The 13,463-nt window shown below is 38.1% G+C and overlaps 1 protein-coding gene across 2 annotated transcripts in view; it reads right to left on the minus strand.

Annotated features, from left to right (window-relative positions):
• LOC146486964 (ATP-dependent RNA helicase A-like) overlaps window positions 1-13,463 on the minus strand; it is a 33,275-nt gene that overhangs the window by 7,620 nt on the left and 12,192 nt on the right. For both annotated transcript variants that reach the window (XM_085091103.1, XM_085091111.1), the window contains exons 8-20: window positions 12,230-12,319; window positions 8,563-8,733; window positions 7,867-8,061; window positions 6,475-6,546; window positions 6,233-6,374; window positions 5,724-5,806; window positions 4,963-5,119; window positions 4,317-4,411; window positions 3,302-3,400; window positions 2,658-2,772; window positions 2,049-2,146; window positions 1,398-1,471; window positions 87-239 (exon numbers count right to left, since the gene is read on the minus strand). In XM_085091103.1, the coding sequence (XP_084947229.1) occupies window positions 87-239; window positions 1,398-1,471; window positions 2,049-2,146; window positions 2,658-2,772; window positions 3,302-3,400; window positions 4,317-4,411; window positions 4,963-5,119; window positions 5,724-5,806; window positions 6,233-6,374; window positions 6,475-6,546; window positions 7,867-8,061; window positions 8,563-8,733; window positions 12,230-12,319 (1,544 nt within the window). The remainder of the gene's footprint in view (window positions 1-86; window positions 240-1,397; window positions 1,472-2,048; window positions 2,147-2,657; window positions 2,773-3,301; window positions 3,401-4,316; window positions 4,412-4,962; window positions 5,120-5,723; window positions 5,807-6,232; window positions 6,375-6,474; window positions 6,547-7,866; window positions 8,062-8,562; window positions 8,734-12,229; window positions 12,320-13,463) is intronic.

Below are 13,463 nucleotides of genomic sequence, written 5' to 3' on the forward strand. Positions count from 1 at the left end.
CGATGGTTAAGGTTGATGGTAGCCACCGACTGACAACTTGTATGACATCTATTTAAATCAATCGCTTTTAATTAGCCTCAACTCACCTTGAGGCACGCGTTCTACTGCACATATGGAAAGCAAATCCTGGCCTCACTCTTCCTGCACGGCCTCGCCTTTGTTCCATGTTTGTCCTGGAGGCCCATACAGTCGCGTAGTTTGTCATGTTGTTGTGGGATGTGAACAGCTTCACTTTAGCTCTGTTGAATATGAACAACATGAACAATTTTCATTTTCAGAATTTATGTCGTTTGATATTTCCAATTGACTTCTGTAATCCAGATAAGAGAGGGGTTTCAGGTCAATCCCCGACGAAGTAATATATCAAACACGAGACACAGTGTTTCATCACATATCAAACACCGAGGAGAGAGTTGAAAATACGACGCGTAGCGGAGTATTTTTGACGAACGTCGAGGTTTTTGATATTGTGATGAAACACTGTGACGAGTGTTTAAGATAACTTTTCAAACAAAGTGATTTTGAAGGGGAAATTAAGGATGCAAAAACGATGAGTTTTTCATCAGATATCCAACACGTCACGGTCCATGATTTCCTTTGTCTTTGGCTTTTGTATAATTAATGAGTTTGAGAAGCTGGCTTCCAGACCATTCAATTATTGACCCTTAAAATTCTTTATTGACTCATTGCCTTAGAAAGTTAACCGGAACACTGAACTTTACAATGCTTTCTCGTGTTTTTTCCCTCTTGGACAGCCCTATTTTATTAATGAACAAAACAAGACCAAATTTCACTCACCCTCTACGCCGGTCTCTAAGCCCCGATAGTAAAAACCATCTAATTTCGCTTTACAATATCACAAATTGATCAAACAAACAAATAACGAGAATAAAATACCATCGATGCTAAAATCGCTGAAAAATTTGACTGTCTAATGAATTGTACAGGTGCATCTGCATTGTTGTACTGATTAATAAGAATCAGTCACCGACATCAAAATTAGTAAAGGGGAAAATTGCTCCTGTTACTTCATCGCCTTTGAAAATGTCTAACATTGTCTCAAAATCGACCCCTACACGAACAGATCGTCTGCACTGTCCGCCATCTTGAATGAACTTGTGCACGGTCAGAGTCACGTGACGGGCCTGTTCAACATCGGAGGCCGCTACCAGTCCCCTCTACTGACTATGCCGTCATTAGGTCGGATGCAAGTGAATGCTGCACCTAAAACAAACGCCAGTGCCTCGCAGCTGTGTTTCCTTAAAAATTGACCTAATGAATCCAGCGTTCATTCGAATCCAGTATCTATTTTTTCGGGGCCCGATGTTTAACAAAGAATATACGGCACTGTCATTTGCATGCATGTGTCAAATTAATTTACGAGAAATTAAACATACTTGCACGAGTCAATAACGAACACCACATCATCGATGGTGATGCTTGTTTCAGCAATGTTGGTGGACAAAATAATCTGCAAAGACGACAGAACAAACCTTCACTGGTTAGAAACTCAGGACAAGATAAAACTCGGGACAAGATAAAAAGATAAACCACTAAAACAACCTGCGTCCAGAAGTTCAAAGGCCGAATGATGATAATTCAGGGTTTAATGTAAATGTAAGTATATTCCATACCACGTAAATCTTCATCGCAAAGTTGAATAACGAATTTAAAGTTATGCTTGGGTTTGAACAATGTAATAATCCTTTGGACAACAGGGCAATGTACTTAAGAATACGAATGGTATTATGAGCCCAAAATGTGAGTTGTCTTCTTGTTACCTCAACATATTTGGTAGGTTTCCAATGTTTGCGAATGGAACGCTTTTAAATAGCATTCTTGCTCCAAAAATTATTTATAGTTCGAGAAGCTACATCAAACACTTGAAAGAGTGTTTGATCCTATTTCCAAACACTTTGCAGTTGGTTGAAAACAAAAACCTCGGCTGCGCCTCATTTTTCACACACTTCGCGGTGTTTGGAAATTGAACGAAACACTCTTACTCGTGTTTATACATTACATCTCAAATTTGAGATATAACTGCGCACCTTTGTAACTCCTGGTGGTACAGGTTCAAACACCCGGCGCTGATCTTCTCTGGGGATCTGGGAATGTAGGGGAAGAAGACGATACTTGCTGCTGATTCCTGGAATGAAAGAAAAACGAAAAAAATGTAGACAAGCACCACAAGGAATGAAGTCTCAAAACCAGTAAAGTACACTTAACTTCAGTACACTTAACCAGTCCAAACAATACACGTGTATAGATTACATAAAAGAAAGAAAAAGAATGAACTTCTATCTAAGAGCTAGAAATAAGCATCTATTTTCAAAAACGCGCTAATGACGCGCAGTTCTGACAGGAGGAAGGATTTAATTGTGGCGTCTGTTGCGCAAAGTCAAGCCAGATCTCTCCGGTGGCAAAAGGTCATCCAAGGCGGTAAAAGGTTTTTTCGTAATCCTATTCTACACTTTCTTATTCTTTTGAGCGAGGATGTTCTGAATGGCTCCTTAACAAAAATTCTGTAACAGATTCTTCAAAAAACCTTTATCATCCAAATTGGTTTCGTGAGTTGTTAAAGATGGGCAACCTTTATACTGTCTGCCTGACAAAGTATGATTTTAAGTAAGAAGAAATTGGATACTGATTGTTCTTACCAAATTGTGGATGCATCTTCAGGTGTTTATGCAGTGCAAATATCAAGTTCCATCCAGGAAGGAATATGAGAACTGCGCCAGGGATATTCAGGCCAGAAATGTAGTTCAACAACGCCTGCAGAAAAAGGTTTTTTGATTTCCAATGTTATTCAAAGGAATGAAAACGTGAAAACATCAGCAGCATTGCAAATCTATGTTGATAAATATATCTTTTTACAATAACTGTCCAAATTTCCGCGCGCTGATTGGCTCGTAGCTATTGTCTATAAGATTACAGACAACGCGCGCGTTTTCTCAAGGAAAAAAATAGCCAATTCCGCTCGTACGTTTTCCATGTTATTGTAAAAAACAAATCGACGGCAGTTTTCTATGGTCTATAAGAGTATAGACCATAAAATGACGCCACAAAATGTCCAAAACTTGGCAGTGAAACCACTCGCCTGTGGCTCGTGGTTCCACTTGAGTTTTGAACATTTTTTGACGTCATTTCATGATCTATAAGAGTATAGACCATAGAAAACTGCCGTCGATTTGTTAAATCTATCAACTAGTCATGAAGTCGTTCAGTTGATTGGTGAAGCAGATTTCCAAATAGATGGAAGTTTTGAACATTTCACTCTATCAATAGAAAAAAATCTCGTTACCTCTATAAGTTCAAAAGACATTTCTTTTTCACTCAGCTGTGCCAAAGCATTCTTGGTTTGAAATGAATAATCATCGCTGCAAGTCATGTTGCAGTTTTCCTAAGAGAAAGAAAGCATTCCATGTAAATGTGGCTAAATGAAATTTAGGCTAAGTTAAGCTCGAAACAATGCTGGTCAGCAGTCTTCCCTCACAGTGGTTACAGGGGCGGCCCAGGAGTTCTAGCAGGGACACGCTGTGACGCTTTCATGCAGTTGTTTTCGTCGCTTTGCTCGCTCAAAGGTCATTCGCTGTTTGCATTTGCTCGGCTGCAGTTAGCTGTTTGTCTGCTGCTGTGATTTTGCTCCCGCTCCCTCCCTCCCTTCTCTATGGTAAGTTTTAGGTAAGTATTCCACTGATTTATTCAGTGTGACGGTGCCGGGTGGTGGCCGTTCGCAGGGTTGCCATGGATACCTCCTTGCCGCCAAATTTCAGCCTGGCTCCACCACCTTTTGGCACCTGTTCCCAAGCTCATCTATTGATGATGAGTTTAACAAGATTCTAAATGATTCAGTTCCAGCGCTGTTCTGTCAGTTGATAATTTCTTTCAAAAAATGTTTTTTATGAACTAACTAAGCCCTCAAAATTTGCAAATTGGCAGTGATGGGGAAGTCGAACTTGCGGCTTGCTTGTTTGCGATTTATTTACTCACAGATAAAAAAACGAAAATTAATCTGCTGATATATTTTTTGAAATCCATTAATCAATCTGCGTTTACCAAAGAGAAGGCAATGGGAAATGAAAACATCATAGGGATAGGTTTAGCTCAATATGACTATTGTTACTGCCCCCCCTCCCTCATCCCCCTGGACAAAATAGTTGCTAGAGTAGTTACAGCTTGAGATACCTCTGAGCTGACTTCCAAACCTCACAATTACAATAAGCATGCCTTTTCAGAGAGGCATCTTAAAGAGCAAGGAGTACAGCACCAAAAATATGTCTGCCACTAACTTAGCATGGAGATGTCACATTCCTCACCTCCTCATCATCCTCGGTATCGTCTCTTTTCTTCTTTTTCTCAGGGAGGGGTGGCACAAAACTTAGCATCTGGATCACATCTTCAAGGTAATACTCTGTACAAGAAAAGTTACAATTTCATATTTTTCACAAATTTTCTTTAAGACTCCCCTTTACCACAAAGCACAACTAGTTTCTTACCTAACCTGTATTGAGATAAGCTGAGCAATATGTGGGTATGCTCTTCATTTTTATTTGAGCTCTGTTTAAGTGCCTTCATCTTCAATCTTGACAAATGAGGAAACATCCCACATTTGGGAATGAAAATGTGCATAATTTCTTGTGTCATTTGCAGATGCGCATTGAAAACACAGTGAGTTTTCCTTGATGCCAAGCCCAGCCAATTAAAAAGTTTTTGAAATTTTATGGCAACTTTCATTTTGAGGGAATCGCCTTAAAATGTTACAGAACCAATGGAAAAATCATGCCTGGCACACAAACCTTTGTCATTATTCTATTCAAGGCCCATCACTATACACCAAAGCAGTGGATAGTGTTTTTCATGAATGTCGACTTCAAGTCCATTTAGAAACTTTACCACAAGATTTTTTGCTGTTTTGCTCTTTGTTTGGAGTAAAAATAACCCATGATTAGATGTATATTGTACCTTGAACAGGAAATGACCTTCCCTCTATTTCAACAATGGGACAGTTGCCAAAATATTCTGTAAACATCTGAGTGTCGATTGTGGCTGACATAAGAATCACTCGTAAGTTGGGATAAGCTTGGATCATGTCACGCAGAATGACTAAAACAAAGTCAGTCTGTAATGGAAAGAAAAAATGATCTAACTTTAGATCCCCTAAAGACAAATACAATTCCCAAGAATACTATCCCATGATCATACTAATGTTACTAAAGAATGTTTCTAACAGTCCTGGTTATGAAATAAAAAAGATGTATTAATTACACTCCTTAATTGATGTTTTGTCATTCTCTTTATCTGTTTGCTGAAAACATTTTGATACAAATGTATTGAAAAAAAAAAAGAAATTGAAGATTTAAATTATCATTCTGAACAGAAAACATCCAACATCTTGCATGTCATGCTGTGATGGCATATAAATGCCTTTAAAATTTTTTTTTTCACAGAACCCAGGGGTTTCTACAAGAGCAGGCAACCAGCGAAATTTGCAATCTATATCAAGCAAATTGACCTAAATTCACTGCCTACGTTCTCGGAAATTAATGAAATTAGAGTAAAATCGAACTTCCATTAGCCGCCTACTTTGCAGTTTTTGCCGTCTGCTTAAAAACTTATTGAAACCTCTGCAGAACCTGGTGTTATAGTTGTTCGGTGTATAGGAGAAGCATGTTAAAAGAATATTATCTTATGAAATCCAATAAAAAGGATGTGCAAAACCATACATTTATATCCCGTTCGTGAATTTCATCCACCACAACATGAGAAATGCCATGAAGACCATTTTCAAGCTTCCTGAGAAGAACACCTGAAGGGCAAAATAAAATGATTACACTGAAGTAGATGATTGGTGCAAATGTTGTCAATGTTTGAAGTGGCAGGATACACATATATCACTTAGAACATCTTAACCAAAGGAGATGGGTTTGTATGAACAAAACAAAAAACAATTTCTATTTACCATATAAGACTACCAACCTTCACTTATTCTAATTTCAGTCTGTAAAACGCTATTTTATAGATAGTTACACAGACAACTCTCAAACAAACACACAGTCTTTTTAGAGATCCTTTTACAGCAGAAATACTATAGTGAGATGCAGTTGGAGGGTAGATATCCCATTAAAAACAATCATGACAATTACAAATTAATTCTCCTATAAATGGGGGTACTTGGTTATGGGTACTGTAATATGTCTGAAGGTTGATTTTAAGCAATCAAGAGCAAGCTTACCTACTGTGCAGAACAACATGGAGGCATGACTTCTTGGTAGAACAGTATCAAACCTTACTGAGTAACCAACACTGTTGCCAAGTATCTCAGCTCTTTCACTTGCTACTCGTTCTGCTACACTCACAGCACTGATACGTCTAGGCTGTTTATAAGAAACACATTAAAAACATTAATCACAAAGTAGCCTAAAACCAAACCTCCACTTACTCAACAAGATTCATGTATGAAACATCACAACTGACCTGTGTAACTGTGATGCAGCACTCAGAACCATGACCTGTCTCAAGATAATCATCCAAAATGTACTGGGGAACCTGTAAAAACAGTCAATTAGAGCATTATAGACCTGTTAAAAAGTAGCGAGGGTATAACAGAATCCAAATGACACCATAGTGAACTCAAACAGCTAGAGAAGACAACTGAATGTACAAGGGGCATTACAGAGACCAAAGGGCACTACAGAGGACTCGGATAGCCTACTGAAAGTCCTTGGGGCATTGCAGAACCCAAATGGCATCACAGAGAATTCATGCAGCCGTATAAGACAGTTGAAAGGTATCAGGGGTATAACAGCAACCAAATGGGATCACAGTGAACCAAAGTTGACAGCTGCACAAGATAGCTAGAATGTACCAGGAGCAATATAGAAACCAAAGAGCACTGCGCTTGAACATGCTGCTAGAAAGTCCTAGGGGCACTTAAGAAGCCTAATGGCATAACAAAGAACTCAAAAACGCATGGAAGCCCATTGAAGGTATAAGGGTAATTACAGAGACAAAATAACATCACGATGACCCTGTTGAAGCCTACACAAATGATGAAGAAAGACTTCCTTCATTTTGGACATGATCTGTGAGATCCACTATTAAGGTGTGTGGATAGCACTCAGTGCATCAACACTGCATACTACCGAGGATCAAAGTACTCCAATGACAATGAAACAAACAGCTCAATCTCTCTTCAGGACTTTGTTAAAAAATAAGTTGAAAAATATATTTGTGAAAACAATTATGGTAGTATGGTTGTTATTGCTAAAAAGCCTACAAAATGACCTTTCTTCTGAGAATGTACTACAACTTTGGTTGAGAAACCATGCAAGGAGTCACAGAGTAACTTTTCACACAGGTTCCAAATCTCTGATCAGAATTTGCACTCTGTGTCTTGAAGCGCGTGAAATTTGCTTCCATAGAGCGACACTAAACATTGGGTTTCATGATTTCTTTGTTTCCCTTCCAAATGAGAATTGCAATTTTTGTTTTGTGAACAGATATGAAGGGAATGGTTAAAATGTAATTTAGCTTCAATTATTTGAGATACTATTACTTCAAAATGCAGCAAGTGACTAGTCATAATTTTATTCTTAACTGAAAATCATTTTTTTGTGTGTTACTTTTCCTTAGCCACCTTGTGCTGTATTAGCTGTAATTTGGTGCAACAAGGAATCCTAATATTCTGAGCCTTGAAGTTTCTTTTTAGGCTTCAGACCACTTTCCCTTTTTGGGTGCATGTAACCTTTTTTCTGTGAATTTTGTATTTGCATATTTTGTATGGTGGCAGCTTGCTTTGTTTGGCATCCACATAACTTAACTGAAGATGTGTCTTTAATTTAGAACCAGTAACTATTCCAAACAAACCTGGGTTGTTTTCCCACAGCCCGTAGCACCCTTCACAACAATAACCCTGCTCCTTTTGACAGCTTCAACCAGTGCTGACTTGTACTGAAATACTGGCAGCTGACTGCGCTGCTCCAACATGTGCTTGTATGCATCATTATTTTGATGTTTTTCTCTGTACTCATTCAGATAATCCTGACTTGTCAGCAGAGGTTCCTGAAACATACAAAAACAATTGTTTTGAGCTCAAGTAGTCCATTAACACAACACCATTCCTGCTCAAATTCTCTTTCCACATAAGTGGAGTGAGATTTAAATTGCTCTCTGGTATGTATAAGGAGTTACCCTGCGTGTTTTGTTGCCCAACCCCACTCCCACAAAATATGCTTGCTCTCTGACTATAACTGAATAAGAGGGAAAGATGAATCCCCTGATTCACTTGCATGCAATGCCTGAGTAAAGTGAGGTAGCATAAACTATGAACTGCCCCGAATGACCTGACAAGCCATTCTACTGTACACTCTAGGGACATAACTGTGATTTTATATTAACAGCAAGAACATATATTTAATGTTGAAAGCATATTTAGAGATCAAGTTTGACCAACACGTTCAATAACATGAACATAAAATGGTGAAATAACAGATAGCATGGAGTATTTGCATCAAAGTTGTCCTTGATATAGACTATGATGCTTATAACTTTAGATAGTCCCACCTGATATTCCTCAGCTCCCTCAATTATCATAGGCTGATTAATCCAAGGATTCCAGTTCATATTTGGTGGAGTCCACTCCACTACTCCAGAGCCTGGCTCAGGATGTTCCTCTTCAAATTTGGCCATTCCAGGTGGGAGGACAAGAGAAACAACCTGGCTTGGATCTTGAGGCTAAAATGATATGGGCGACACACAAAAGAAATGTCTCAGTAACATAATTTACATGCTGTGAGACTTATTCAAACACGAAACATTGATATCATTAAAATTTAATTTATCTCAATATAGATAGCCACTAAAACAGCAAAATGAGAATTATCCCAACACATTTCCAAAGTCACATATTTCATAGTTGTTTTAGTGGACTAAGACTATAAATTTAATTCACGCTAACTATAACTATTTTGCAAATGATTACTGCTTACTGTTTGATAATCAAAATAATAATAATGTGCTGAAGTCCTGTAAGTACCTTGTTGGTGTACCCTGCCTCATCTGTCATCTCTTTCTATTTTAAGTCACAATCCCATTTTCAGTATATAGGGCTTATTTTGGCTCAAAAGCTAAAAAACTGTTGCAGTTACATTAAGTTATATTAGCTTCACCATGAACTACTGTAGGCTTTTGAGTGTATCTGCCCCTACCCAAGGAAAGATTGAAACACTCACAGGGGACTAACTCCATTACTCTTTCCAAACAGAGAGCTTAGGAACTGGTTCTTTAGCACCCTCCACTTACAAGGAGGAGGATACAGATGTGATTGTTGATCTCACTGAGGTATGGTCAGATAATGTCTACAAAATAAGCTACCTAACGTGCAATAATTTATTTAGCAACTTACCAGAGAGTTATTGTTACCTGACCAGTGATTTCTCCTTGGCCTCATTCAGATTCTTAAATTTATATATTTAAAAACTACCCTTCATAGTCATTATGTAATATGCAATTACTTCCTGGTTGGGCCAGTAAAAGTTGGGACATGCAAGAGCTGGAGGTCAAGGACTTGATGAGACAAAGAATGTCATCTTAACATCAGGAAACGAACAGGTGACTATCTACAATGTCATAGATCTATAAACAACGATTTACTAAACTAACAGTGAACACTGTCAGTTGGCAGAGAATTGCCATGATCAATGTTGGCCACTGCCTACTATTATGATTTTCGTTTCAAAGAGGATTAGCTTTTTGTTAACCTTCAGGAAATATATAGTAATAGGTCTGCGAAAATATAAAGCTTTTTAAATTCATATATCCAGAAAGAAACACTCTACTAATCAAGAGGTTTCCTTAGCTTCAGTGTAATTTTCAACTATTATTCAGAATCTTGCTGATCATGTACCCAGTGTAATATGTATGCTGTAAGAAATCAAATACCACAGGTCACACAAACTTTTTTTCACAGTAACATGACATCAAAGCAACTGCACTGTCCCAGCAATTTGCAATGCAACACAACAAATTTTCATTTTGCAGAAAGTAGACTGAGGCTGTTCAGCTTTTAGCAACCTCTGGGTGCAACAGATTTTTCAAAAATCTGTTGTACCCAGAAGTGGTAATATGGGCAACAAACAATCACAACTTGAACATTTGTTGCATGACATTCAAGAAAATGCTGCCCATATTACTCAGTCTTAAATGCTAGAACTGAATAAGAAATACCTTTGACATCCAAAATTCACTGTTCCACTGTGCAAGGGACTTGGATGATTCCCTTCACACATGAGCTATAACAAAGAGACAAGACTACACCCAGGTAGCAGACATTTGTAACAATCCTCTGTCTAAAGCAAGAACAGTGTCAGACAGAGACATGTTTGTTATCATGTGACTTGCATGATGTACATCCAAAGGCTACTGACAGCCAAAATCATGAAGCCCTGAGATACACATCATGCAAGTTTTATAATACTCAGATCTCAACAGACAGGTTGGCAAGCACAGGACTTTAATACAGTGGGTACATGTACAGTGTTTTGGCTCACACCTACAGTAAGCCAAAATACCAAGATTACAGTAGTATTAGTATAGTAAAACTGCAACTACACAAGTTATCTTGCTTGCACAAACCAACATAATTTCCGAACACAGTCACTGGGAGTGACCACAAGGCAAAGCAAAAATGGATATATTCATGACAGATGGAAAAATTACTGATAGTGAAAAAAGTTGTTGAAATTCAGATGATTAATTTTTACATTCAAGCGAGGCATTGGCTAGTTCCAGCACCTTTGCAAGGACAGCTACACTTTGAACTCGTGACTGTGCAAACTTAAAATCTCTTGTGTAGCAGGACTTCAACAAAATGACCCAGCGTGCACACCAAGCTGCCTGTTAAAAGATCTCTTTGTTCAGTTGTGTACCTTTTCTCCGTTAAAAATATACATTTCATTTTTATTTTAGTAGGCCCCTCACAGTTGGTGGTCATGATATAAGTTATTCCACTTTTCTAAGCAAATGATTACTAATGTTGGGGCTTTCACAGTTCCTTGAAATGACCATCAGCTGCAAGAGCCCTACTAATTCATTCACATCTGACACTGTTCTGACATAGACAGTACAACAACAGATGAAAAGAGGCTGTATTCCCTGCCAGATGTGGGAACTTGAGGCCAAGTAACAAGCTGAAGCACCACTATTCTGACTGAGATGTCTACAAATACTTTTGAATTGAGATAGGAGAAATGTTGATGTGATCACCGAGTAGCTTGAAATGAAGGAGTAAGATGATCACAATTTAGAATTCCGATGATTAAGCTGCTGAACCTGGCCTTCACTTTTCTTTGCCGTTACTGTACTGCATGAAATGCCGTAAAATACTTTGCCACTACCAAGATGCAGTCTTATCTCTCTTTAAAACTCATGAATGGAGAAAATGATCCAATCTTAGACAGTTAAGAATACAATGTTATAAGATTGCCAGTACTGTAAGCTGCAGGAGTGGACTCTCTCTATGAAGTAACAGTAGAGAGTGAGCACTCCAAATACCCTTCAGTTGTAGTGAACTTACAGTCCTGGGTACGCATGGATGCAAAAAGTAACTTTAGATAAGTGGGCATTTTCTACAACATTCCGTTGTATTCCAAAGGGTTCTCTTGTGCACTCCTGATCACTGAATACTTTGATTCCAGAATTTGAAGAAATAGTGCCATTAACTCACCTTCTGGTATTTCTTGTAAAATGAAATCAACTTCATTTACTTCAATCATAGCAATGCTAGCAATGTATAGCTGTTTTTAATAAAACGATTATTCTGCTTGCATTTGCTGGATATGGGATGATTATAGCCAGTGAGGTTCTACATGTAACACTGATGAGCAGGTCATGGCACTCTTGCAACATGACTCTTTTGGCGGGTTGTTTGATGGCTGTGCCTCACTGGCTTTCTAAATCAATAACATGTATCATCTCATATGCATATCCACAATTGTAGAATCATGAAAAAATCCTCCAAAATTCAGGAAATGGTAGTAGAAAACTCCCACTTATCTAACACTATCATCAATTGGCATTGTGCAAGCAGGCCCAGGACATCCAAGAACTCGTACAACAGAAGAGCAAAATGCCCTTGTGTGACCAGAGTGATAGCTACATTACTTGTGTCCTGGACAAGTTGGGCACATTAAAAGCTATTATATAATATACATTTTATTTCTAAAAACTGTACCTGAGGAACAGGTTGAATTTCAAGACTCTCAAGGAGGTTGGCAACTTGTTGTTCCATCTCAGGGCTGATTCTTACATCATAGGGCTCAATCTGGTGAGTTCAAAATCACATAGTTTACACTGTAGCCACAGTAAGAGGAAAAATTGGATTTGTGATTAACTGGTCAATGAGTTCTAAAGTTTTTCAGTCTGAAGGCCAGTATTTTGAGCCCGAGACCTCTACCCTTGTATGTTCTCCGAAAAGTGCTACTATGATAAAATTTTTACCTCTTGAATTTTAAGGTTTATCACATAGAATTCTAGGAAAGATTAAAAACGCCGTTTGCCGTGGTTCCGGAGATATTCACGTTTGAAAAATGTGTAAAATATGTAAATGAGAGGACTGATGACGTCATATTCTCAACTCAATATAACATCAAGTATATAAATAGAGCTATCTCAGTCAATTTACAGCAGAGACCATTGAAACCTGGCAGGCTAATAGTTCTAAAGGCAATACACCTACGGCTATAAAACGTTCGGTTCTCATGACAACTCACTCTTTTCCAGTCCCCTCCAACCTGATTTCAATATTTTAGTGATGTTCAGCTTGAAAAACATTTAACAAGGTCACGAACTCGACATAAAATATTTATACGCTTGCTGAATCATGCAGATGAGGCACCATTGGCAAATATCAAAATAGAACGCCAAAGGTGGCCAGCAAAGCCTTAAGTATCAGGACTGGTACCCAGTATGTTGCCATGGTAACAAAACTGATAAGCTCATATTATGGAGCGTACTTAGAACAATATCACTGCAAAGAATCAAGCATTTCTGATACAAATTGGCTGAGATATCTTTTTTCATAATATTTGACCAAAATTTGGTTGAGTTTGTGACGTCATCACTTGGCTAATTTGCATTTTTTAAAAACTTGAACATCTCTGGAACAAAAGGAGATATTTGAAAATAGTAAACAGCATTCTTCTTCACGTACAGACTACTTGTTTATGTTTTAAAATGGCTCAGATTAGAAAGGTGTGAATTTCGTCATAGTAGCACTTTAAAGAACTTTTGCACCAGTCTCTATCTCTAATACGCCACTTAAGCTTTACATAATAAGAACAACATATGTAACAAGTTTGGCTCCTGTTGGGAACACTCAGAGTATGCCCGTGTCACTGACTGAAAAATACACCTATCATTTATTCAGCAGGCATATTAATCACACTGTAACATTGTATCTCTTTTTA

Source organism: Pavona decussata, unplaced genomic scaffold, assembly GCF_977016875.1.
Source record: "Pavona decussata unplaced genomic scaffold, jaPavDecu1.1 SCAFFOLD_19, whole genome shotgun sequence".
In the NCBI taxonomy this organism is placed as follows: Eukaryota; Metazoa; Cnidaria; class Anthozoa; order Scleractinia; family Agariciidae; genus Pavona; species Pavona decussata.